The 27,957-nt window shown below is 43.1% G+C and overlaps 1 protein-coding gene across 4 annotated transcripts in view; it reads left to right on the top strand.

Moving 5' to 3' along the window:
* The window catches only part of Fnip2 (folliculin interacting protein 2), a 113,511-nt gene that overhangs the window by 28,304 nt on the left and 57,250 nt on the right, over positions 1-27,957 (top strand). For 2 of the 4 annotated variants that reach the window (XM_031374131.1, XM_031374129.1), the window contains exons 2-5: positions 19,017-19,143; positions 21,819-21,974; positions 24,178-24,278; positions 24,380-24,451. In XM_031374131.1, the coding sequence (XP_031229991.1) occupies positions 19,017-19,143; positions 21,819-21,974; positions 24,178-24,278; positions 24,380-24,451 (456 nt within the window). Of the gene's footprint in view, positions 1-5,661; positions 6,226-19,016; positions 19,144-21,818; positions 21,975-24,177; positions 24,279-24,379; positions 24,452-27,957 lie in introns of those variants that run through there. The other 2 variants (XM_031374128.1, XM_031374130.1) reach the window with 2 other exon arrangements.

Here is a 27,957-nt window from a genome sequence, read left to right as displayed (position 1 = left end):
TTATTTAATGTGATAGTAGATGAGGTTTTTTGTGTCTAGGTTCGTATGAAGAAGATGCTTTGTCCTTAGTGCCCTTGATGACTCTCTTTAGAGTATGGAGATGGGGAGAGAAAATCACCTACATTCTAAAAGAGGAGCGATAGAGCTTTTTTTTTTCCCTGTTCACTTAATGAAAAAGGGTCTCTCTAGGTAGCCGTAGCCCAGGCTGACCTTGAATTCACCGTATAGCCCAAAGTAGCTTTGAATTCATTATGTACTCAGGCTGGACTTGAACTTTCAGCCTTCCTTCCTTAGCCCTCAGAATGGTAGAATCCCACGTACACACCACCAAGCACAGGTTTAGGAACCATAGATCATCCTGAATTTTCATGTAACTTAAAAAAAAATATATATGCTGGGGAATAGCACCAGAGCTTGGTAGTGCTAAGCATGGAGTATGCTTAAAACTAGAAAAAAAAATCACAAGTAGGCATATTTGAAGTCAAAGCAGTAACACTAGCCGATTCTAGTGTACACTTCTGCTACCTTTGTGGTGGTGACCAGAGAAAGGGGTTGGAAGGAAGGAGAGAGAATATGAACAGGTATATCCCTACTGAAGAGCAGCAAGAGCCTGTACCCTACCCACCTAGCTGAGTGCCAGGCTGGGCAGTCAGGTGGCAGCAGAATGGACATCCCATGGTGTGCTTGGCTCCTGCACAGGGGATGTTTACAGATGAGCAGGGCAGGGTTCATGACAAGGTGTCTGATAAGAGACTTAGTCACCCACAGAGCGTATGACTGGGACCTTGTCCTCAGAGCTAACGTAGAATCCAAACATTCTAAGTGGCAAAGGATTCAAGGTCATAGAAAACATTTTGACTCAATGCAGTGATATCTGGTGGTTTGTACAGATGGTCACACCCAGGTGGGTACCTCTTGACAGAACAGTGTGAGGATGCTCATGAGTGAGCCGAACGCTCACCCAGGGCAAGGGTGCCTGCTTTAAGTCATGGCCTAGCCACTGACGAATCACGAGCCTCAGCTCCCTTCCTTCCCTCTCTCACTCGTTCATCTTTTCCTCCCTCCCTTCCTTTCCTACCACACCTTTCTCTGCTCCCCTTTGTCCACTCCCAGTTTCTGACTCCCTCCTGCCCTCCATCTCTCTCCTCCCCTCTCTTCTCTTCATGGTGCTGGAAACTGCACTACCAGGCAAATGGGCTAGCCCTAGCTCTAAGGTACATACTCTATACTTAGTGTGTCTTTAAGCTTTGAAGGGAGGTCTCAGTAAGTTGCCTAGGTTTTCCTTGAACTCACTATATAGAACAAGCAGGCCTTACACTCATCATCCCCCTGCTTCAGTCTCTTGGGTAGCTGTGATTACAGGTGCACAGCTATGCACAGCTATTGTGTTTGGTTTTTCATGTGTTTGGTTCTCTCTGTCTGTTAAAAGAACACATCACTACTGTCCACTTCCTGTGATTGAGAGAAACCCGGGGAACAATTCCTGGCATACAAAATAAGCACTCCGTGAATCTAGCTAACTATTATCTGTGTTGTACAACTGAGTTTGTATATATTGCCAAATTTCCTGACTGTCATGCTTATCCGATGAGTGGAGATAATGTCGGGTGTGTTTTGGCACAGATAGGCAGGAGTATTATTTTATTATATACTAAATTGGCCTTGTGAGGACGAGCTGCTGTTGCGTTGCTGCCTACTACCTCTGATCCCATTTCCGACCAACTTAGTTCCAGTCCTGATTCTGGTTACACCGTATGTAGCAAAAAGTTCTTCTATTCCCTAACCTTAGTCCACGTGCTGTAGGCTGGTATGAGATCTTCCTTTGTTCCTCCCCTTTTCTTTTCTTTCTTGGATCTCTTGTATCCCATTCTGGCATCAAACTTGCTATGTAACCGAGGATGGCCTGAACTCTTGATCCTCCTGCTTCTACTACCTCTGGAGTGCTTGGCATTACAGGTCTGGGCCATGAGTATTGGGTTTTGTTTTTTCTTGAGACAAGGTCTTCTGTAACTCAAGATACTTGCTGATTTCATACATACTTGCTTTGTAACCCAGGATGACCTTGAACTGGCGTGTAGGTGCACTTGCATGTGCATGTGCTTTCAGATGTCTTTCTCAGCCACTTTCTACCTTATTTTGGGGAGGCCAGCAAGGCCTAGGCATCTTCCCGTGTGTGCTTCCTCAGTGCTGAGGTTTCAGACATGCACCGCAGTGCCTGGCTTTTATGAGGGTGCTAAAGATGGAGCTCAAGTACTCCTCTATTTTTCCAGCAAGCACTTTACTGGCTGAGCTATCTATCTCTACAGCCATAGCCTGACTGTCTGACCCTCCTGCCACTCGCCTCTCAAGTACTGAGATTGCAGATGTGTGCCACCACGCCTGGTATTCCTTTTTAAAATTTCAACACACTTTATTCTAAGTTATAATGTGCAGAAAACCACATATTTTACTTGGTCAGTACATAGATCTCCAATATTGAGATCAAGAAACAGTGCCTTTTAATACTCTCAAGTCTGCTCTTAGACACCACATTTTGAAAAATCACACCTATGCCGCCAGTTGTCTGGAGATGGAAGAGAGAAAGACACAGTAAAGGGTTGGATGTGATACTGTGGCCTGTGGTTTTGTTTCTCATGACGATAATGTGAATTGGTAGAGAAGGATTGTTTAAGTGGGTTATTAGATGTGGTACATTGCAGGGGCTGGGCCAGGTTTTAGGTTTTTCTTCTCTTCTCTAAACCATTCCTCAATTGTGGCTTTTGAGTTGGGTTTTCATTATGTATAATGTATTGTGAACACTGCTTCCCCTCTCGCAGTATGAGGTTAGAGAGAGATGAAAATGCACCAGTCCTTAACCTGAAACTTCCCTGCCTTGAATTCTCCTAACTCTACATCAGGTATGGAAACTTACATTCCCCTGGTGTCCAGTCTTAAGTGGAGGTGGTCCTTCAGCAGTGTACTGAACGGTTTTGGAGAAGACTCTGTGTATGACAGGAAACAGTGCTGTGGACAATCAGAGATTCTTATTACAGGCAGCCAGAGCATTACATGCAGTTGCTATCTAAGTGATATGCTGTTCATTGGTAGAAACTTGCTGTTCTGTAGGACCGCTTCAGTGCCTGGGATTTGTGAGTGGAAACAGTGCAACAGTAGTTTAAACACCAGAGAGGCTTAGGCTGTGTTAGGAGTAGCACATAGATAGCATTCGTGAGGTCCTGGTGTCAACCCCATCACCAAAGCTATAACCTGTAGCCCATTCCTTTCAGATATTGCAGGGCTTCGTTGCACCTCTGTACTCTCAGCCCCTGCCTCCTAACGCTGGAAGTTTGCTGTTCTATAACCCAGCCAGCTGAGGCAGCAGAGGTTGCAGGCAGTGTGCTGAGCTGTGGGGTCTAGTCAGATTTTAGGTGCTCTTTGCTTTCTGTAATGTGTGGATGAGCTTTGTGAGAAAAGTAGGGAAGGCCACCATGAGTGGGGCTACAGATGAAACTGGTGATAATTGTGGTATGTGTGGTTTTAGTATTTGAGTAGAGTACCCAGCACGATTATATGCCACAGTGTGAGGACCTGTGTAAGTGGACGATTCCACTTCAGGAGAAATATAATTTAAAATAAACAGAGCAGTGCTGGGCTCAGGAGATCGCAATATACCTTTTCTTACCTCTGTCTACCCTGGGAGCGCTCTCATGTCTCAGAAAGATGGCTGTGGTGGTACAGTTGTTTTTCATTAACTGTAAAATTTTGAAGACATATTTAAATATGAGACAATTTGGGAGAAAAGAGGCTTCAAAGATAGTGTGGGTTTTTCTTTTTTTTTTTTTTTGTATTCTGTTTATTTCATCAGATTTTGAATTACAGAATTAAAGATTAAGGAACATAGTAAGAGAGGAAATATAGAGAGGAAACACCGCTTTCACATTTTTTGCAAGTTTCGATATCTTTTCTCATAAGATATGATGTGAGTCATGTTGATTGGAATAACCACAAGATCTTGAAGCCTCTGTGGGAACTTTGGGGCAGGGGGAGGTTATTCGGTACCACAGACATCAGACTGCCACAGAGACATACTACTTGTTGCAGGTAGATTTGTATCGGAGCTTTGAGGTAAATACAGAATGCTTGCTCAACCACTCAGAAGTGTCTACACCAGAGGTAAAAATCTCTCTGTGGTTCAAAGAAGAGCACCAAGACCCACTTTTTATATGCTAAAAGTTTATAATCTACTAAACATCCTACACCATGCTATAGAAAAATAAACATGTAGTAGGTATTAAAGGTAGGCTTAAAGTTATTATAGAAGAATTTGTGCCCTTTTTGTTTGCTTGTTTGAGGTAGAGTTTCTCTGTATAACAAACGCTGGCTGTCCTGGCCTTGATTTGTAGCCTAGACTGGCCTTGAACTCACAAAGATCCACCTGCCGATCTCCTAGTGCTAGGATTGAAGGTATGTGCCATCCTCCTCCCATACTACCCACCCACCCCTGCGGTTTATGCCGAATTTAAGGCATTGTCCTGTCAGCCTTGAGCCTGTCCTCTCATTTCTTTCAGCAAGTTTAGCCTGAGCCTCAGATGACTGGGAGATACCGATTTGTTCTCTAGTAGGCCATTTGTGTCCCCGAGCTGCTCTGTCCTTTAAACTGGAACTATTTTTCATAATATTCCCTGTTTGATTTTTTTTTTAAGTTATTTTTAGACAGCTTAAAGGTAAAAAAGAACCCATGACCAGTTTGTGGCCTGTGGTCAAGCTTTAAGCCCCTTCCTGCAAAAAAGGAATTCATTTTCTCCTAATCTGGATCTATCTTGATACCACCAATTCAGTGATTGCCACAGAGAAGACAATTTGTTGTCATTGGTGTGTTGCAATCTGAAACTTGGGAAGTCTCTCTCTTTTTTTTAGTTCATTAAGGGATGGGGAGGGTTCCGTCTCATGTATGGCATATAAAGTATCTTAAGGCAACTGAGGCCTGGGCCTGGCATCACTAGTTTTCCTTACCTTAAATTAGTGGGTAGTTTATAAAGATACTTTTAGGACTAAGACCAAGGGTTCACCAGACCTTAGAGATGGACCCAGTAGTACTTTCTTCAACCTAATTCCAGGCAAAAGGAATTGGTACCACACTGCTGTTGGTTTCTAGCCTTGACCTGTGTGTAGGAGACCTGTGTGTTTTATTCTTAAAGGAAAACGATTTCTCTGTGGACCACCAGCCCAGGTTTATCTCCTAACATTCCCATATCCAGGTGAGCTGTGTTGATGTCAGAAACCAGAACTGTTCTAGGGCTCTGGTAATTCAGGGCTTTCTCAGCTTGAATACGCCCAGGAGTCCAATGCAAGTTAGGAGACTTCTTACCATCAGTTGCCTCTAATTATCATTACTCCCCTGTCCCCACTCCTGTGATGGCCAGAGTGTGCCCCGACTCTGCTTCTCATCCCACACACGTCTCCTTCTACATATTAAGATCTCCATTCGACTACTGTGAGTAGCCATCCTTCACTCACTCACTGTGGGCAGAGTTTTGCAAGGTTGTGGAGCTGTCAGCTGATACATACTCACATGAGAACCATTAAGAGTGTGGCGTGGCCAATGTCAGAGCAACCTTGCAGCTGAAGGTTTACCCAGAGCCACATGAGCTGGGCTCGTGACTAGTGAAGGCAGGGCTTCAAGTAAACTCAGCTCGGGATGCAGATGGTGTGAGTCAGTGCAAGCTGCTGGACCTGTTGCGTGCACTAGAGTACAGGCGTAGGAAAAGCAGGGAGAGATTTGTACTTGTCTACTTTATTATGGGTTTACTGAGAGCACATCCGCTTCTAGAAGTCATCCTGGGCTTCATTTGCATGATGAATGAACATCCCTTTTTTTTAAGCTCCTAAAAGAGGAAGTTAGTAGTAGCTTGCTTGGCTCACGTGCTGTGCTTGGAGTGAAATGATCTTTAGACTGGAGCTGTTGCTCGTCATTGTGGAATAGCCCTCAGATAACGAAGGAACTTTCCCAGAGTAGTCTAGTCCATACTGATGGTCAGGATCAACTGAAGAGCATCTATGCCCTCAGGAGATGTGTGGTGGTACAGCAAACAGTACAAACTGGCCAGTAGGCCAACAGGAGTCAGCCAGATGTGTGACCAATGCCACTTTTGGTGCTGGGAGGATTTTCAAGACACTTGTATGTGCAAAGATTCCAAAATGTGCCAGAGGAGGACGGAACACAAATTCCACAGTGTTCAACCACAGGTATGAATGTTTAGTTCTGTTTCTTTCTTTCTTGATTTTTTTTTTTGTTTGTTTGTTTTTGTTTTTCAAGACAGGGTTTCTCTGTATAGCCCTGGCTGTCCTGAAACTCACTCTGTAGACCAGGCTGGCCTCTAACTCAGAAATCCGCCTGCCTCTGCCTCTGCCTCCCAAGTGCTGGGATTAAAGGCGTGTGCCTCCACTGCCCGGCGTTTAGTTCTGTTTCAGTCTGGAAAATACTAACCTCACTGTACTCTAAGAAGTTTGGTTGATTTGAATTATGTTTTCAAGAATGCTTTACATAGGAGAAATGTAGTTATTGGTGGCTTGTAGAAACAAGTCCTTTCCTCTGTAGAAAAGATGGAGGCAGTACAGGTATCTGTAGTGGTTCTTAGGAGTCTGTTACTATCTTACCTCTTTAAATTTTCATTACCTCTGCTGGGGCCAACTTGTATGCAATCACTTGTTTTCCTCTTTTGGAACCCTGAGCCTTCTAAGGCGAAAGGTAAAGCTCTGAGCTTTGACTTAGCACACAGAGGACCAGAGGATGGGCAAGGACTGGAGATCTGCTTTGTGGTAGGCCAGCTATGTGAGTGCTGAAGCCAGTCACTGAGAGAGAACCTGGGTCTACTCTGGAAAATGCCTTTCATGAGAAGGATGTGTTAGGACAGACTAGTTTGAGCTTAGCTATAAGGAACACAATTGGACCTGCTCTACTTATATTCTTTTTGGTTACTTTATCTACTTTTTTTTTTTAGAAGTATTTATTTTATTTATATGTATGGGTTGTTTTGTCTGCTTGTATTTCTATGTACCACTTCAATGGCCTGGTGCCAAGAAGGCCAGAGAGGACAACAGATCTCTAGAACTGGAATTAAAGATGGTTCTGAGCCACCATATGGGTTCTGAGAACTGAACGTGGACCCTCTGGAAGAGCAACCAGTGCTCTTAACCACAGCGCCATCTCCCCCAGCCCCTTTAGCTACTTTGGAAGAATTTCTCTAGTAGTGGAACTTAGCTGAAGCGGTCATTTCTCAAGAGTGGTTCACATGCTGCCTGTTCTTCCAAAGGCACCTGTTCATAGAGCAAGAGGTTAATGAATGATGTGGAACTTTAGAAAACTGAGGATGTCACTTTTGTATGTGTGCTCTCATCTGCTTCTTATCAAGAAAGAGGGGCTGAGCAGTGGGGTAGTGGAGCTACACCTCTGGGAGTCACCACCCCAGGGCTGACTGGTTGCTGAGTCCCACTCCTACTTCTGAGCTATGGGATAGGCTCAGGTTGTTTTAAAAAGTCTTCCCTGGGAGTTCAAAGCTTCATTATTAGGACATTCTCCTTTCTGTTTTTTCATTCTTCTAGAATTCCAAATCCCCAAGATGTTATTTGGGGTGGCTATCCACAAAGAATAATAGCCTGGATCATGGCAATTTCTTTAAAATTTGTAAAAACACACACACACACACACACACACACACAAGAAAACAAACAAGCAAAAAACTCTGTGAGAGTCAGTGCTTTCAAACTTTCAATAAACTTCTTTTGTTGTGACTTTAGTAGTTTTCACCTAGTTTTCACTACTTTAAATATCATAGAACACTTTGTAACCTGTTTTTTTTTTCCCTTTAACTTTTTAAAAATTTTTATTCCTAGTGCTGAAAGGATTAAAGATATATTTTCTGTATTTGAGTTTTGTGCAATAATGACTTTATGGTAAAAACGTAAGTGTATTTAGAATGATCTAGCTGCACTCAGTTGATACCAACTTTGTTGGCAACATGCAGAGGAGCATAGCAATCAGGAGCCAGTTGAACACATCTTCCCTCTACCCACCAATCTGACTCTGCTCACATCAGTGGTGAGCTGCTTTAGTCTGATTGGCACATGTTGACTGTGTCATCCACAGTGAGCACAAGTGCGCTGTCTTCTGTCTTCATGTCTGACTCAGTGGTCAGGGGAACTTAGGTGGCTCAGTGGCCTAGTTCATTTCTTCCAGGGGCAATTTGGGCTGCCTTTGGAACATAAGTGTCTTGCCCCACCTGGGGAAATATGTGTTTGAAATTCACTGGAATTCATTTCAGGTCAGACCAGTTACCTCGTCTGCTCTGCTGCCCTTCCTACAATCTTAAAAATGCATGTGTTGGCTGGTAAGATGGCTCAGCAGATAAAGGTGCTTGCTGTGAATCTTCACAGCCTGAGTCAATCTGTAGCTCTCTCGTAGTGGAAGGAGAGCACAGACGCCTCACAAAGTGCCTTCTGACCTCCAAATGGATGCTTTGTGTATGTGTGTGTGTGCACATGCACGCACACGTGATACTTGAGAGCCACACAGACATAAATAAAAGGAAATACATACTATATATATGTATATATTTGTTACTTATAGTATTGTGCTGGCTTGCAGAATTCATTTTAGAGCCTTGACTAACCCCAGTGGTAGTTTTAAATTATTGACAAGAGCTTGCACAGTTGGGATCTAGCCCCAAACTGCTCACTGTTTGCTAAAGTTATGTGGCAGTCAGAGAAATGTACAGCTCACTTAAATTATTTGTTTCAGGTCTTAGTTGAACATATTGATAACCGGAGGCTTTTTATTTACTTACTTTGTCTCCTTCCAATTACGTGAAAAAGGGAAGATCCAATGAGTTCAACAGTCATGTGGTATACATAGGTAGCATTGCCCGTGACAGCCTGTGCTGACAACAGCCCAGTGCGGAAAGTGCATTCTGGCATCTCACTGTGGCTCACGGTAGAAGCCATCTTTTGTATCTTCACTTCCATATTCCTATGTTTCCGTAATGACAACGGTCGTTCATGGAACTCCAGAATCAGTATCAAAAAATTTTGTTTCTTAAATGGTTTGCTAATAAAGAATTCTTTCCTAAAACTCAATTAACATCTGGTAAACTTGCAGCATGCTGGGTATGTGGTATAATTTTCAAATAGTTATTTCTAACTTCTTTCTTAAAATATAGACTGTAACAAAACTGCTGATTTTTAATTTTTCATAAAAAATCTGAGAAGGCCATAGAATTGTTCCTGAGGAATCTTGGAAATGTTTGCCAGCTGTATATAAGAAACACTCTCTCAAACGTCAGAGGAAAGTTGGCCTGGCCTCGCCTTGTCATTGGAGTAGAGAGGAACTGAAATATACACTTCGGAGCCAATTGTGCTTTGTAGTTTCAGATCTGCAAGTTTGAGTTCAGAAGAAATTGAACCATACGTTGTGGGGGCTGGGAGGGACTCAGGTGGAGCTGGTACTGCGCTTTGGCCATGCTCAGGGTCCATCCCCAGTGCCAAAACCACACCATACTATGATCAGTGAAAACCATTTTAAAAGGAAAAGCTGCAGATTGTCTGAAGTGGCTAAACAAGTTTCCTTTACTGAACTATTGTGGAGATAAGTGGACTATGGTATGGGAGATTACTGATGCAAAGCCAGTTGTAGATTTAAAGACAGAGATACCAAGGTGGCATACTGCAGAATTCCTAAGACTTTTGTGAAAGGCCCTTAAAAGAAAAGTGTAGGCTCCAGGCGTGGGAAGTATTTTTCACTGTGTTCTGCACATGGAAACTGTGAAAAACATTCTGCTTAATAGGAAATGTGTTAGTTGGACAGGTTGAATGGAGTGGGGAGAGAAAACAAAACACAACACAAGCAAACAAATGAAAACCCCAGCCAAAGAGCTGGCCGTCACGAGTTTGTAACTGCTGGGTGTGACTCCTCAGTGTTGAACACGTCCAAGTTCTGCCCTTCCCACATTCATCCCCAGTTCACTGTTTATGTGCAATGAGGAATTCTCTCTTACTGACTGTAGAGTAAATTCCCACTGGTGGATGATTCTGATTTGGGGATGTAATCTGAGGCTAAGGGAGCACAGAAGGAATGCTGTGGGCACTTAATGCTGCAACAGTTTTGGGAAGTTTTCGTCTCTTCTGGGACTCATCCATTACGAGGAGAGAGTCAGAGCAGTGCACATCCAGGGATTGCCACAGAAGCAGATGTCTGACATAAGTTTTGTCTGGGACTTATTTTGATAAGCACTGATAATAGCTGGGCACTTGTTAGTAATCCCAGGCCAGAGTGACACTGGCCTTTCATCTCTGCAGTCTGAAGGCCAGCCACTGGGCAGCTGCTGAAGCATGTCTGCTCCATTTCCTGTGCTGAGCTTGGGTGCCTGTTGGACTGCTCCACAGTTCTGGCCCTCCTGTTCTCATTCCTGTTGTGAGTCCAGCTCAGGTCAAGCCTGTCTTCTTGTTTCATTATTTTCAAAAGCTGGTAAAGTGCTGAACAGTGAGCAGCAAGCCCTGGTGGTAACCTGAGTGTAAAGGAGCTTCAAAACCACACCGAACCTCAGAGCAAGACTAACCCGAATGTACAGAGTTCCAAAAACACACCTTGTCTCCACCTACTCAGGACGTTTCTCACCACGGTGGCACATTTACATAAGAGCATATTGTCACGCAGAGTTACCTCATATTTGAGTTCACTCAATGTTAGTTTTGACAGGTGAGACTTACAGAGTAGTTTCAGTACCCAGGAAATCAGCTTCATCTGTCTCCTAAATAGAAACAGTTTTTTTCAGAATGTCACTCAATTAGAATCACACCACACCTTTTGAGATTGGATTCCTTCACTTAGAAATATCCATTTAAAGTTAATCCATGTCTATTCATGGCTTGATAGTTCAATTCTCTTTAGTTCCGAATCATCTGTTGGCCATTTTCTTACAGCTTGGTCGTTTCCAATCCAAGTGTTTGCAGTTCATCAGTGAAGCTGCTGTAAACATCTGTGGACAGAGTTTTGCATGTGTGTTTTATCTCATTTGGTTAAATAGCAAGAAACTCAGGCGTTGATCATAAGAGAAGGGTCTGCTCCAGTTGGTAAGGAAATGCCATGGTATCTCCTAGTGTGACTCTACCTCTTGCAGTACATGAGAACCAACATTTGGATGGTCTGTGCTCTAGATTTTGCTCACTCTAATAGATTTGTGGTTGATACTTCACTTCTGATTTGCATTTTACTGGGTCTTTCCTTTCCTTTTGTTTTGTTTTTGAGACAGGGACTTACCTGTTGCCCTGGCTGACCTGGAACTCAGTGTGTAGACCAGGCTAGTCATGAACTTGTAGTGCTCCTCTTGCTGCTGAAATACTGTGCTGGGCTGATTCACATTGCTCTCATGACATAAGATGTGGAGCACTTTCCTGACTGCCTGTTCTCTTTGTGAAGTGCTTAATCACATCTCTTGTCTATTTTTGAAATCCTGTTTTCTTTTTAAAATTAAAATATATATTAAATACTTATCTTGTCTTAGGTGTGTTAAGTGTTTGCCTGCATTTATGTGTGTGCAGCGTTTTATATGCCTGGTACCTGAGAAGGCACCATATGCCCCAGAACTGAAGTTGGTTGTGAGTCACCATGTGGGTACTAAGAACTGAATTCAAGTCTTCTGCAAGATCAAGTGCTCCTAACGACTGAGCCATCTTTCCAGCAGAGTATTTATTTGTTTCTTTAGTTGGTTGGTTTGTTGTTGTTGCTGCTGCTGTTGTTGTTTTGAGACAGTCTTTCTATGTAATCCTGGCTGGCCTGGAACTTACTATGTAGACTAGACTGGCTTCAGATTCACAGGGATCTATCCACCTGCTTCTGCTTCCCGGGTGCTGGGATTAAAGGTGTGTGCCACCGCGTTCCTCCCATGCTTGCTTTCTTATCAAGCTCTAAGGCCTCTTTATTTTGAAGAACAATACTTTATATTCCTTTCACAAACATTTTCTTTTCCTAGTCGGTGACAAGTCTTTTTAGTCACTTGACAGTATTTGATAGAATTTGATTAAATTTGATAAAATTTACATTTTAGTAATTTGTCTTACCAATAATTTGTTTTGTGGGCCATGTCTATGACATTGTATATAAAAACTATTGACCATGCTCTAAAGTCATCTATGTTTTCTCTTGTAGACATGCTCTGTTTTGTTTGTTTGTTTTGGGGACAAGAGCCTCAGTCTGCAACCTACTTTGGCCTGGAGCTCACTGTGTATAGCCTTGGCTAACCCCAAATTTAGGTGATCTTTTACTCGAGCTTCCTCAGTGCTGAGATTGCAGGCATGAGCCACCACATCTGGCTGAGTTCAGATAATTTTTGTTCTTTGTTGATATATATATTTTCATTTTTTCTTTACATGCATTTTTTTTACATTTATGTGTTTGTGTTTATGTGTATGTGAAAGTTGGCTAAGATGAGTTCTGTAAACCTGTTTGCCAATTCTAAAAATGATAGGCAGTTGTTTCTATGTGTGCCGTACTACCAGTCTTCCCCAGCATATGTTCCAGTGCCAAGCCTTCCCGAGGCTTCTTTAGGTAAACACACACACACACACACACACACACACACATACACACACACACACACACACACACACACACACACACTACTTCACTCACTCACTCTCACATTCACACACATTTCTGCTGATTTGGAGATGCTTATCCTATTAAGAAATAGGTTTTGTTGAAATTAGAAAGATAGTCCAGTGGTTAAGAGCAGCCAGATTTGGTTCCTAGCACCCACATTGGGTGGCTCACAATCATCTGTAACTCCAGTTTCAGGGGACCTGATGCTGGCCCTCTCTCAGTCTCCTTGAGCACCTGTGTACATGTGGTATACTTACATGCATGTACCCAGGCACAAATGCACATAAAAAGAAAATAAATTTATTTTTTAAAAGTATGATTTTTAAGGTGTAGATTACACATGAATGGTAAGGGATACCATGAGGTAATATAGACTAGTTCAATAAGGTTGCCTTCCTTGTACAGCCACCTATTCCAGTTATCCCATACACATTCAGTTGTGTCCGTAAGCAAAGGGAGGGTTAGGCAGGATGATTTTAGGCCACTCCATTATTTTATAGGAGTAGAGAGGTGTTGGAGTAAGATGTCATGAGGAGGGCTGACTCTTGGCCCCAGACCTTCTGACCTCCAGTACTGTTTGCTGTGCATGGTGGCCCCTGGAGAGTTGAGTGTGGCTGAAGGTTCTGTGACTGGTACACACACAGTGCTGCCTCTTTCCAGGTTTTCCTGATGTGACCCTGACTTCAAAAAAGACAGTATAAACTGTCTTCTGGGCTTGATAGTTCCTTTTACTAGTTCCCAAACCTCAGGCTGCACTGTGACACATACTATAATGTTTTGTTGCTACTGTGTAAACAGATTATTTATGGACTTAGGCGTATTTTAGCTTGTGACCTTTGCTACCATTTATATAATTGCTTCAGGATTGGGGAATGGGAAACAAGCTCTTAGGTACAACTTCCTTAACATAAACTTTTGCCTAGTGTCTTTGAATAGGGATCAGTTATGCCCAGGAAAATGTAGAGACCTGCAGGCTTCTGCCTCCTTCTGGTCTTCCCTTAAGTATAGTAAGTAACTATCAATGATTCTGCATTCCTTTATCCTGCATTTCCAAAATCTTAAAATTTCTGAAAAATCTACAGGTGATCTGAACTGATATGAAGCTATGTATAATATTTGTATTTAGTATCCATCTAATATTTGTATTCAGATATTCATCACTTGTGCTGTTGTGATTTGATTCAGGAGTTTGGTTTTCTCTCACACTGTGGAGGATGTATTATATAATATGTAGCATATGCATCTATCTAAAATCTAAAAAAAAAAGAAATCTAAACTCTCAAACATCTGGCACTCAAGGATTCTGCTAAGGGATTGTATATCTGAATTGGTTATGAATTATGCTTCACAGAAGTTGCTTTTGTGCTTAATCTGTCATTTTTACAAACTTGTAAGTCACATAAAGCACCAGGTTTTGGGGAAGCTCAATGCCACAGTTACTACTTTTCTAAAATGGCAGAGTTCTGGGTAAGAACTGTTGAGGCTGGAATGACCGCTCAGTGCTTGGCTATGAGCACCCACTGTTCTTGCAGAGGACAGGAGTTTAAATCCCAGCACCCATATTATACCACTTACAACAACCACCTGTGACTCCAGCTAGAGGGGCTCCAGCTCCTTCTTCTGGCCTCCAAGAGTGTACCCATACATATGCACATATGGACATTGGACAGGTGACTCTTTTTATTGCAGTGAGCACTAATATCAGGACCTCTGTTGCGTGCACTGCAAATCTGTTACTGCCATCTACGTTTTCTCTTTGTTTTGCTTTTCCTGAAACAAATAGCTTGCTGCTGGGTGGGAAATGGTGAACATTTTGTGTTAAAATGATGAACTATGGTTGTTGCCTCAAACATAGAGTCTTTGGATTGATTACTGGTGTGTGCCACCATGCTCCCCATAAAACTTTTGGAGAGATTCCTATTTGTATTTAGAAACTGACTTACAACTGAGAGGAGGGAATTTGTGAGGGTTGTAAACAAAGAATGTATTTAAGAACAGCTGGGCTGTGTCTTTATGGTACAGTGGGTTTTATGGCAACAGAGGTCATGATCCACTCACCACCTGTCCCAGTGCCTGGGACACCGCTTGACACACAGTGCACAGGCAGGAATTGCCTAGTAAAGTGACGAGTATCTGTGAGTTTCTGTTCTTATTACTACTGCTACTTTGAGACAGGATCTCACCTTGTTGTCAGGAACTGCGGCTCCTCCTGTGTCAGCCTTCTGAGTGTTGGGGTTATGGGCATGGTTATGGCTGTGTACAACCACACTTGCTTCATTTTGCTCTAGTTAACATTTTCTTGGATTGTTTAAAGTTCCCTATCATACCTGACTCTTTAAATATTGACATTGCTGGATCACAAGGCTGCCTTGAAATTCCTCATACGTGTTTGCTTTGGTTATATGGTATTGCTTCCTTATATTGAGACCAGGAAGGGCACCACAGAATGTGATCTCTGACCTGGACATACTTGTACCACTGCCCTTCTTATTTAACAGTAACCACAAGGGATTGAACTGCTCTTCTGGGACATAGCAGATTATGTGCCATAAAGTACATAACAACCATTCTGTTCCCTGGGAAGTGTCCTCCTTGAAACCATGGATATCCTAGAGCAGTGGCTTTCAACCTTCCTGATGCTGCAGCTCTTCAATACAGTTCCTCATCTTGTGGTGACAATAAATATAAAGTTATTTTTATTGCTACATTAAATTTTGCCACTGTTGTGAATCATAATGTAAATATTTTTGACTACAGAGGTTTGCTAAAGGGGTCTTGATCCAAAGGTTCTGAACCTCTACCCGAGACAGTATTATCTCTGCCCCGAGAATGTTCCCTTCTGAGGTCAGTTCTTTACCTAAGATCCTGTCATTTCCTTTCTTTGAAACTTGGAGTCAGCACGTCATCATTTAGAAAAAAAAAATCTTTGGCTGAGTATTTAAAATCTGTATACATTCTAAACTTCATTTGGTACATGACTGTTTAGCGGGAGACACACCTGTACCCCCAAGAATGTGATGGGCACCATTTTTGCCTTGTCATTTGTGCTGTGTATTCAGGGTCAGGACTTGTTCTTCAGTCCCTGTGTCTGTGCACAAGTCTTAAAAGGGCTGAACTCATGAGGTTCACATCTGTTCTACTTCAGCATGATCACACCTTAATGTGTACATCTCCAAACTCCTTACATCTAAACAAGGTCTGACTCATTAGAACCCCAGCACATCTTTTTTTGGGGAGAGCTTTGCGGGTAGAGGAACATGACTGTAGTCATAACATAGTTTTGTTATAATACATGGTATTATATCTTATTTAATTTTTTTAGTGTGGCTTTTTTAAAATTTATTTTTGCAACAGGGCCTTGTTCTGTAGCCCAGGCTGACCTTGAATTTTCCTGCCTCAGCCTCCCCAGTGTGGATTTATAATACATATCTACTTCAAACAGACGTGTTTTCTATACCTCATATCCTTTGCATTATTCTTATTGTCACCTTTCAGGGAAATAAATCCATGCTTTGGCTACGTGCTTTGAACTCTTGGTGTAGGGTCTGAGAAAATGGGGCGTTCTAACCAAACAAATGACATCATGGAGTTTAAAGCTTTGCTGTTACCTTTTAAACTTATATTTAGTGTTTGTATATGTGTGTGTGTGTGCATGCCGTGGCACACAAGTCGAGGGCAGAGGACAACCTGAGGGAGTAGGTTTTCTCTTTCCACCATGTGGGAATTGGCCTGTGCTGTCTCCTCTCTGTAGATTCTCTCTCTTCCTACAGGTGCAGCCTCAGAGACCTACCCCAGGCTATGAATCAGGCAGAGCTGAGGCTGACCCCAGGCCGGTCTTAGTCCAAAGAATCTCATTGCCATGGGTGGCTGTAGTTTTCCCTAGGAATATTCCAGATGCCAAACATCAAAATAACGATTGAGTATTAAACCAAAATAAAATTCATATGGGAGAAGAATAGAGTTTTTCTCCTTTTAATGAACTACTTTGAGTTTGGGTTAAAAAAAAAAGTTGGACATTCTGAGATTCCAAGATATTTATATACACATACCTTTCTCTTCCTCTTTTTTTTTTTTTCCCCCTTGGTTTTTCGAGACAGGGTTTCTCTGTAGCCCTGGCTGTCCTTGAACTCAATCTGTAGACCAGGATGGCCTGGAACTCAGAGTTCTACCAGCCTCTGTGTTGGGATCAAAGTCATGTGCCACCTCACCCCACCAGAGAGAATTTTAATAGCCTTGTATACGTTTAAAATTTAGCAGTGTGGATTCTAGTCATCAGACCTGGTTTTGATAGACATCAACAGGAATATTGCATTCATAGGGACAGCTGATCTGAGTGCTACCAGGTTCTTCTCATTCCACTGCACATCTGCTTTTCTCTACAATAACTAGGCCACTCCTGGGGTCATGATGTGTAGGCTGGGCTATAAGTGTGGGGTGGCTCCCACAGGTCAGCTTGGGGTCATGTGGCATGTCTCATTGGTCATACCTTGAACATTGAACATAGTTGAACATACTTGAACTCTGGCCTAAGGACAGAGGAAAACAGTTTCCAAAATAAATGTTGCCACTGTGTTCCATGTCAGAGGGACAAGGGTGCCAGGCACAACGTAGAAACCACATTGGTGACAGAAGGGACAACCAGAACTTTTTTTTCCTTTTTTTTTTTTTTCAGTTGAGGTTTAAGAGAACAAATCTGCTGCCTTCAGAGAACATGCTTCAGATCAACTACCATTGCTTCAAACGGGCAAGGACCAAAGGCACCCAGCTTCTCACAAAAACTGTGGCCTTCTCACTCCTGGGAGGGAGTGGGTAGCTTTTAGAGCTTATATGTATGTCAAGTTTGTGTGAAGCCGCTTACGTATTTTACTTAATCCACAAAGCAAGTTTGTGAGGTCAGCAGTTATACATCGATAATCCAGTGGCAAAAAGTAAGGGGAAAGAAAGCCTTTGGGTTTGAATCCAGCTGTACCTGACTGTATTCACCCGGTCTACTGTGAAGGTTTTCGTTGGTCCCTCCTTTATCCACCTGTCCATTTATTACCCATCCCTTCAGTGTCCTCCCCATATCCTGTAGCAGAGTCTGCCTGGACAGTTGGCACCCTGCTGTTTCAGGTTCCTTCTCTTAGACTCTACTTTAAGCTGTCTCTTTCCTACCTCTGCTGCTGGTCACTGCAGCCTGTAGCAGGCAATGGTGAGAGGCCTGGCTCCCTGTGCCTTCCACTCCCTTGTGTCTGCTTTTCTTAGGGCAGTCAGCTATCTGATCTTATCAACCATCTGCTTTCCTTGGCTGCTCTTTGTGTTCAGAGCTTATCCTGTCTGGGCCTGCTTCGGTCCCATCCCCCAACTGGCTGACCTCATAGGGCAGCTCTCCCTGCCTTTCCCCTCTCCCTTTCCTGTGCTGCACTCTGCTGCTTCTTGGTGTTCACATCAACTGGTCATTCTTCAAGTCTGGTGTAAAAGTTGATTTAAGTCCTCAGTGACTTCTGTGCTTCTCTCCTTAAATGTCGCTCTTTTGGAGACAAGATCTTGCTGTGTAACCAGGATAGTCTGGTTCTGCAGCCTTAGACTCCTGAACACTGAGCTTATAGATGTGAGTCAGTATGCCAGGCTCTGAGACTCTTTTTGTATCCTTTTAGTTTCCCCTTTGACCTTCAGGCACTTTGTAGTTATATATTTATATGTAAGTATTAGGTTAATAATATCCCCCACTAAGCCCTGAACTTCATGATGGACGGCAGGCATCCAGTTGGTTTGATTAATTATTGATTCTCTTGCACCTACTACAGAGCCTCGAATACGATGCAGACTAAATTTGTGTTGAATGGATTGCCAATGATGTGCTGAAAGCACAATCTGTAAATAGTTCTCTAGTTTCAGCTTTCCGATCAAATTTTTTACTGCTGCATAAACCTGCATTTTCTTCTTAACATCTTTTGCTTAGGAGCAAACTGTTTCCCTTTTTGCTAATCATCATGGTTAGCAGATGCATTTGGTTTCAGAGCCTCTGTATCAAGCCAGAGGTGCTAGGGTAACATACCTTCCGCTGTGGAATTGCTGCCAGCTCCCCCTGAGAGGGAGCGGCTGCCCCAAAGGCATAGGCACTCCTTTAATTGGGGTGCTCCCCCCAGAACCCTGGCATCAGACTTAGCCCTCTCTTGTGTGTCCTTGCGACTTCTTTCTGCCATTTGTATCCAAACTGACTACTGAAGTCAATGCTTCCTCTCCAGTGATTTATTATTAGGGCAGCCTTGCCACTGTTGGCATGAGAATTGTCAGCATTTGCGCAGCCAATTTCTGAGCATGTTGGCTGGAAATTGAATTTATTTGCCCACGGTTACACCAAGCATTGCAGATAATCCAGCTTCTCCCTCTTTTGAATCCACAGTTGGTCGTGTTCGGAGTTTGACTTGAGTGACATTCGTCTGCTGGTGTACCAGGACTGTGAGAGGAGAGGCAGACAAGTCATGTTTGATTCCAGAGCCGTTCAGAAGATGGAAGAGGCAGCAGCTCAGGTGTGAAGTGCTGATTGGCTTCCAAAGCTCTCTGATCTGTTGGATGCTGCCTGCAGGGATGCAGAAGGAGCAAGCAAAGCTGCACCCCAGCAGGCAGGCCTGTGTCTGCGAACACAGCTGAAACCTAACAAGCAATTATGGCAGGCCAACAGTGAACTGTTGACATCAAGAAAGATAGTAAGAAAATACACTGCTGAGATTCATAAAGTGCTAGCATATTTGCCAGACAAGAAGGTCATTCTATCCAAATTTTCTCATAGATAGTAAAAGGTGCCATGTGTAACTCATGCTTTTAATCCAGCACTAGATAGGCTGAGGCAGGAGGACAGTGATTTGGGGCTAGCCTATGTAGTAAAGCAGTGTTTCAAAAACTAAAATAAATAAAAAGTATTATGTAGCAGAAGGTCAAACAAAATTAAAAAAACTTCCTCACTGAAGAGCCTTAGTAGACCAACATTCACTGTCATTTACCCTTCTGACCAAGGAACTGTTCAATAATTTCCCTGTTGTAGGGAAGGGCATGGTGGGAGGGACTTGGGATGAGGAGTAAAGACAGGAAAGATCTTGAGCCCCCTTGAGCTAGAGTAGGAAAGATAAAAATAACTTTGCCATCCCGGTCCCCCAAGATACCTCTAAGATATACTTCCCATACTGACCAAAATCTGGTAGTCTATAGAATTTGTGGTTAAGCAAATGAACAGTTATCACATGGTCTTTGATTCAAAGCGGCCAGTGGGCTGTTTTTCAGCTTCGTTTGATTTGTTAAAAATTATTTTGTGGGAGTGTGCCTGCTACTGCCTGTGTGTGGAAGTCAGAGGACAACTTTGTGGCACTGTTCTCTCCTTCCACCTGTATGTGGGTCCCAGGGTTCAAACCCAGTCACAAGACTTGTGAGACACACGTACTTTTACCTACTGGGCCATCTCGCTGGTCCTTGTTTTCCAGATTCTGATAAGAACCTTTGTTTTCAGGAAGGAAATGTTTGGTTGAAGGCAGCAAACGGGTTATAGCACTGTACTTACTGATTTCTACCAGCCAACCAGTCGTACCTCTAGTGGCTGGGCGCAGTAGGTGGGCGGAAGAGGGAACATGGATGAACACGGTTGCTTTAGTGGTAGACTGGGATCCGAGGCTTAGGTGAGCCAGCACTTAATTCTTTGCTGGACAGGAAGGAGATGGCTCTCTCCAAATGCTTCTGACAGATGGCTTAGCTAGCTGAGCATTCTCCCTCCCTCACTGGAGCTGCTGGTGGTGGCAGAGATAGAGGGGGAAGTGACTTCATAGGGAACTGGAGCCAGTAGACCTGAGCAGGGATAACTTGGTAATCCTGATGTAGGCTTTCTTTGAAGTACTCATTAAATTAAATAAACAACTGAGGCTCAGGAACATTTTTGTAGCTTGTAGAGGACTACAGGAGAATCTAGTTGGTAGCCTTCTTACTGGGACCAGGTGCTATTTCCAACTACAGGCCATTGTGCTGTGCTCCTGCAGTCCGGTGGGACTTCCTGTCACCAGCTTTCAGCCCTCTGGGAGGCTGTATCTGGCTTAAGTGGTATTAAGTAACAGCTGGAGCTAAAGAGCCTGTTGAGAGAATTCAGGATGCTTGGGATTAACCCTATACAACTTCAAATTCCATCACTGCTGGAGTGCTGCTGTGGGCCAGCACATCTTGTGTTTTCTTTACATTTCTTTTCCAATTCAACCCCTCCTCAACCACATCCACTTGATAAGCACAAAGTAGTACCATGGGATTGAATCTCACATGACTGCAAGCATGTGTGTTAGACCACCAATGTGACTGTCACACTGGAGATTAGATAAGCTGCTATTGAATTCATGGGTTCCCTAGCACATGCTAGGGACAGACAGACAAAAAAGACAGATACAAAGACAGAAAGAAAAGAAAGGAAAACAAAAGGAGGGCAAAGGAAACTCAGTAGAAGTCGTTTCTCTCGAAGGCTTCAGTAGGGAGAGTTCTATGCTGGGGTGGGTGAGGGTCACTCTCAATAAACTTAGAAGTGAGCACGGGAAGGAATATAGAGTAGGTAGTTCTGTTACCACCAGCCTTTGAGGACCAGGTTCCCATCACATGCTCCATGGCTCACGGTCGCTCTTGTCCCAGGATTCAGCCCTCATCTTTCACAGCTCCATCCTGGTGATTTTCTTTCCTGCAGTTCTAGGAATGCTAGAAAGAGTGTGAAAAATTCAAGCCTGCATGTCCAACCTAATAGGTTTCTTTCTTAGTGGCATTTAATTGGTACAATTTTGAATGTTAGTGGTCATCTTTCTGCTCATGAGCTCCATACATTATGGCTATATAGTACTGAAATCTAAAAACCAGAACACGGAGCAGTATTTGTTTATGGCTTTTTTTGGTATAAATTTAAATGTAGATAACAGACACGAATTATTCAAAGAGAGTGACATGTCTATCATCTGTCTCTATGTCTCAGTCTACACAAGCATACCACCATCTTCTGGGTAGTATCCCCTTCCCAAATATTCCAGACGCCCAGGAATGATATTTTTGTTATTATAGAGAGAAATTAAACAAAGCTTTTGGTTTTAATCCAATTCAGGCACCTGAATGTTTTGCCAGATTTCCACTTAGTAAAGCATGCTGATAAAGCCTGATACATTTGATGATCCTTTACCTTGCCTGCCTCTCTTAACAGAAAGCAGAGGATGTCCCTGTTAAAATGTCAGCCAGATGCTGTCAGGAAAGCGGCAGTGTCAGCAGCAGCAGCAGCACCAGCAGCAGCAGCAGCAGCTTTTCTCATAGCTTTGGAGGATCTTTACAGCACGCTAAGGAGCAGCTTCCACGGTACCAGGTAAGACATCTTGCTCTAGAACGGCCAAGGCCTACACAGTTGACATGTGTGGGACACGTGTGTGAGCTTCTCAGGAGAGGAGTGCTTTTGTTTTGATTTGTTGTTGTTTTTGTTTCTGACACAAGTAGCCTCTGACTGGCTGTGTAGCAAAGAGAGACCTTGAAAGAATGATCCTCTGGCCTTCACCTCCCAAGTTCTGGGGTTACAAGTATGAACCACAAAGTTGTCCTCTGACTTCCACACACAGGCAGTAGCAGGCACACTCCCACAAAATAATTTTTAACAAATCAAACGAAGCTGAAAAACAGCCCACTGGCTGCTTTGAATCAAAGGCCATGTGATAACTGTTCATTTGCTTAACCACAAATTCTATAGACTACCAGATTTTGGTCAGTATGGGAAGTATATCTTAGAGGTATCTTGGGGGACCGGGATGGCAAAGTTATTTTTATCTTTCCTACTCTAGCTCAAGGGGGCTCAAGATCTTTCCTGTCTTTACTCCTCATCCCAAGTCCCTCCCACCATGCCCTTCCCTACAACAGGGAAATTATTGAACAGTTCCTTGGTCAGAAGGGTAAATGACAGTGAATGTTGGTCTACTAAGGCTCTTCAGTGAGGAAGTTTTTTAATTTCGTTTGACCTTGTTTTGATTCTCGAGCCAGTCTATCCCTGTAGCCCAAGCAGGTATGGAACTGGTCATGTAACCCATGCTGATCTCATATCTTCCAGCCTCAGTCTCCTTAGTGCTGGGAGTACAGACATGTGCCACAATAACCAGCTTCCCGTGGTCTTATTTTTAAACCTGTAACAGAATCTTATCTCTACCGCTGCTGGTAAAACAAGGTCAGGGAGTTTATACCAGCAGCCACAGACACACAAGCCCTGAATTTTAAGACCTGTGTGGTGCATTTGCCCATAGGTTATAGGGCTCAAAGCTAGTTGAGAATCCCAGTTAGCACATGGTCTTTGTTCCAGGAAAAGGCAGATTATAAAATAGAGAGAGTAGGTGGAATTTATTAGTAGAGAATATGAGAAATCAGTTGGCTTGTGTTTGAAGTGGGAAGAAGTTGATATGAGCTGTACCCAGAGATGAATCTACCCTCTATTAGCAGGATCCACAAATTTATCTTTTTCTTTCCTCTTTTGTCATTACGAGGAGGCAAGGAGTGTGTATGTGTGCACATAGATATGTAGATATTGTAGTTTAAAACACTGGAATGATTGAGGAAAGCACATGGAGGAAGAGTTCTTTATTCTTTGAGCTGAGAGCATATTTGCAGGGGCTGGCTGTGAGATGCACCTGTAGCCCATTACTTTGCTTCTCACTCTTTGTCTTGTCCATAAGGGTGTCAGCATGGCTGAGCACAGTCTCCAAGAGAGTGGTTCTCACAGGGGGTCAAATATTAGGTGTCCTGCATATCCGATTCTGACATTATGATTCATAAAGGTAGCAAAATTATAGTTATGATGTAGCAACAAAATAATTTATGGCTGGGGGTCACCACAAGATGAGGAACTATATTAAAGGGTCACAGCATTAGAAGGGTTGGGAACTGCTGCTCTTAAGATGCTTAGAGCTGAAGGAGAGGTCTTGACCTAGAAATAAGTCATAGGGGATTTTTTTTGTGTAGATAATGAAGCATTTAAAGAATGGTGGAAAGGCTAGTGAGTGGCGTGTCCTCCAGGAAACAGCTATAATCAAGAGGTGACTTGACAAAGAGAAGACTCAAAGTAGGAAAGTAATAGTATCAAATATGTGTGATAAAGCAAAAAGTATGTTTACCAGATTGAAGGAAGATGGAAAGTAGAATATGGTGGCCATTGTTAGAGCAGACAGGGTCAATCATGCAAAGCCAGGGTTCTCTGTCAAAAGCTGGCATTTAGCACCCCATCCTTCAAATAAAAAGGTGGTAAAAAAAGGCATGAGAGACTGGTTGGAAATGGGATGTGTTTTTTGAAATATGTTTACAAAATTTTAGAGCAATAAGACCACCTTTGTTGTGTGAGCATATTGTATATAAAGAAGAAAATTTAAAATAGTAATACTTGTGAATTTTAGCAGGTGATCGCTGTATAGATGATAATTGTAAGATACCAGCTATAGCTTTAGGGTACTGTCATGACAGCCTATTAACCAGAGACCCAAAGACTGGAGACAGTGCTTTCTATTACATTGTTCCATGTGGTATTTTCTTGTCTGCAGTACACGAGACCAGCATCTGATGTCAACATGCTTGGGGAAATGATGTTCGGCTCGGTTGCAATGAGTTACAAAGGCTCCACCCTGAAGATACACTACATACGGTGAGGCTGCCCCTGTGCTGCTTGTAAGAACTAGAACTGTGGTACTGACTTCCTAACTTAAAAAGCACATTTCTTCCCTCTTACTTTTTTTATTTTTTTAGATCTCCTCCACAACTGATGATTAGTAAAGTCTTTTCTGCTCGAATGGGTAGCTTCTGTGGAAGTACAAATAAGTAAGTGTGGATTTTGCACCCCTTATGTTTTTATGTATCTGTTTCTAGATAAATTCTTGAGGGTTATAAAGCATTCTAAATGAATAGCAAGATAAGTGCAGATTAATGAAGGGGTTTTAGTCATTTTCTAATAACAGCAAGTGAAAAACTTTTAGACTTTCTCAGGGGCTAGAGAGATGGCTCAGTGGTTAAGAGCACTGACTGCTCTTCCAAAGGTCCTGAGTTCAATTCCCAGCAACCACATGGTGACTCATAATCATCTGTAGTGGGATCTGATGCCCTCTTCTGGTGTGTCTGAAGACACCTGCAGTGTGCTCATATAAATAAAATAAATAAAACTTTTAGACTTTCTTAAGTGACCCTAAAGACAGATATACAGATTTGTTTTTGGGAAAGGCCTTGAACTCAACTAAAACTTGGTATAGCTGAAGATAGCCTTGAACTCCTGATCCTTCTGTGTCTCCCCCAAAGCCTTGAAGTAACAGGTGTGCACTACCTTACCCATTTGTAGGGTGCTAGGCAGTGAACCCAGGGCTCGTGTATGCCGGGCAAAAGCTGTGTGAGTTTTTCTGTCCCCAGGCTGATAGGTAACTCCTTTGCTTTGGTGCCCATCTGTTGTTCTCTTTGTTTCTACTGTCAATCACCAAGTTTTAATTCTCGGGAAAGTGGACAGGACTGCTTTGGTTTGGGGCGGGTGGAGGTAGAGGATGAGGAGTCGAGGTCTAGCCCAGCCTCTCCTCAGATTCATGATTCTTGTGTCTCAGCCTCCTGAATCCTGGGACTGCAGATGCGAGTCTCCCCTCCAGCTTTATTTATTTACCTCGGAAAGAGTGAAGTTGTATAGTTTCTCCAGGCAGTAGAGCAGGAAGGCCTCTGTCTTGAGCAGTTAGCTTAGCCTTTGTGGCCATGCAGTATTTTTATTGTCACTCCTGCTCCCACTCGTCCATGTCCATCCAGTTCCCTCCACACCTCCCAGGTTCTGGTGCCGTTCCCTCTAAGGAGCCATTTCCTCCTTAACCATCAGAAGGAAGGGATACATGGCCATCTGTGGTGCCATTAGCACACCTCCATGTATACCGGCCTCCAGGCTCCCTCAGAATCACAAGGACCTGGTTCTTCTCACCTCCTCCATTACCCTAAACTTCTCTGTCCCAGAAGCTTCCCCCACCAGCTTCGCATGCTTCTTAAGTCCCTGGTGTTTTGGTTATTCTCTCGCTCTCCCTCTTGCTCTCCCTCTCATCTTCCTCTCTTGACCCGCTCTCTCTTGCCTCCTCTTGGTCCGCTTTGTTCACACCCTGCCTTCCTTTCTTACTCTCCCCTCTCCTCTCATGGCCTGGTCCATTCTGCTGACCATACTCAGTCTACTACTTACTCTCTGCTCTGGACTATTCCAGATGCATCTGCCTGTACTGTCGCTCACATCTAATAGAAGCCTTCCCCTCAGCCATACCCTGGAGTGGCGGGGTTCTTAGTTTATCCACACTCTCCTCCCTTCTCTACTTCTGTGTAACTAGAAGACTGAACTGTCTATCCTCATATCAGGAACATTTCTTTATATGCTTTGAACTTTTAAGTAGAGATGTTGTTAGGCAGATACTGTTGTTTTTTGAGGCATGTATTTCTGTGTAGCCTGATAGGGTCTAGAACTAGCTCTGTAGATCAGACTGGCCTTGGACTCAAAGAGATCTGCCTGCCTCTGCCTCCTGAGTGCTGGGATTAAAGAGATGTACCATAACCACTTAGCTGTTGTTTGTTTTTTTGATACAGGGTCTCACACCGTAGGCCCAGGCTGACCTTGAACTCATTATATAGCCCAGGCTAGCCTGGATCTCTGTGTGGCTCAGAATGGCCAAAACTCACAGTGTAGCCTACCAGTGGCCTTGGATTCATGGACCTCCTGCCTCTGCACCTTGAGTGCTGGGATTACAAACAGGAGCTATCTTGCTCAGCTTACATTTTTTAAATAAAAAAACCTGTTATATTTTTAATATAAAATTTAAAGGGCATAAATTAAGAAGCATACTTTAGCAATATAATGCAGACTTTTTTCCAAATAACCCTGGAACATTGTGTGTGTGTGTGTGTGTGTGTATGTATATACATATATACATACATATATATATGTATACATATGTATATCTGTTAAATATTTTGGGACCATTAAATAAGTCAGTCTTTGGCTACTTTTCACAAGATATTTTAAACACTTACCTTTCGATCATCATGAGTTAAGCTAATATAGGAATTTATGTTTATTTCTTATTTATTTGTTTATTCTCTCATATATCATGACCATGGTTTCTGCAGCCTCCTCTCCTCCCAGCCCCTCCCCTCTCCTCCTTTCTCTCCCTATCTACTTCCTCTTCATTTACCTTCAGAAAATTGCAGGCCTCTCAGAGATACCAACCAAATACAGCATATCAGGTTGCAGTGAGACCAGGCACTTCCCTTTATATTAAGGTTAGAGGAGGCAACCCAGTAGTAGGAGGGGAAGGATTCCTAAAGTAGGTAAGAGTCAGAGATAGCTCCTGCTTTCACAGTCCCACAAGAAAACCAACCATAACGTATATGTAAGGACCTAAGTCAGACCCATGCAGGCTCCCTGATTCTCCCAGTGGGCCCCTATGAGCCCAGGTTAGTTGATTCTGTGGGGTTTTTATGATGTTCTCAATCCCTCTGGCTCCTACAAGCCTTCCTCTCCCTCCTCCACAGGATTCCCTGAGTTCTGCCTAATGTTTGCTGTGGGTCTCTGCATCTGTTTCCATCAGATGCTGGGTGAAGCCTCTCTGACGACAACTGGGCTAGGCACAATCTATGAGTATAGCAGAGTATCCTTAGGAGCCCTTTCATTGACCTTTTTTTGGCCAGTCATGTTGGGTTCTATCCTAGTCTCCGGGCTATCCAGCCTCTAGGTCCTGAACCCTCTAGGCAGTGTCAGTGGTGGGCTCCCTTAAGCTGCACCAGTCCTTGGTTGGCCACTCCTACAATTTCTCTGCCACCTTTACCCTGGCACATCTTGCAGGCAGGATGGGTTGTAGGTTGAAGGCTGTGTGGCTGGGTTGGTGTTCCAGTCCTTCCATGGAAGCCTTGCCAGGTTACAGGAGAAAGAGTTATTTCTGACTGGGGGCCGGGGGAGCAGGGGAGCTGTTCAGACAGTCTGTGTGGCTGTAGCCCAGGCTCGCTGCACAGCTACATGGGGCTCGAGGTTCTTTTGCCTCTTCATGAATACTGGGACTGTAGATAGGCACCTCATACTTGGTTGATACTTGTTTTTCTACTTTTTTCTTTTTAAATGTCTTTGGCTTTGGCATAATGTAAATGTTTGTTTATCCCACTAACTATGAAAACATTGAGTTCATATTTAAGTGAAATTTATTTTTTTTATTGTTCTGTGTTTTTTCAGAGTTTTTCTGTGTTTTTTTTTTAGCTCCTTGCTAAAATAATAAATTAAAATCTGTTCAACTCATTTTTATGAGTAATTCTTAATTTCTTTTCTTTTTTTTTTT

This window comes from Mastomys coucha, unplaced genomic scaffold (genome assembly GCF_008632895.1).
Source record: "Mastomys coucha isolate ucsf_1 unplaced genomic scaffold, UCSF_Mcou_1 pScaffold16, whole genome shotgun sequence".
In the NCBI taxonomy this organism is placed as follows: Eukaryota; Metazoa; Chordata; class Mammalia; order Rodentia; family Muridae; genus Mastomys; species Mastomys coucha.
The sequence above is the reverse complement of the archived record's forward strand: the minus strand, read 5'-3'. Positions and strand labels throughout refer to the sequence as shown.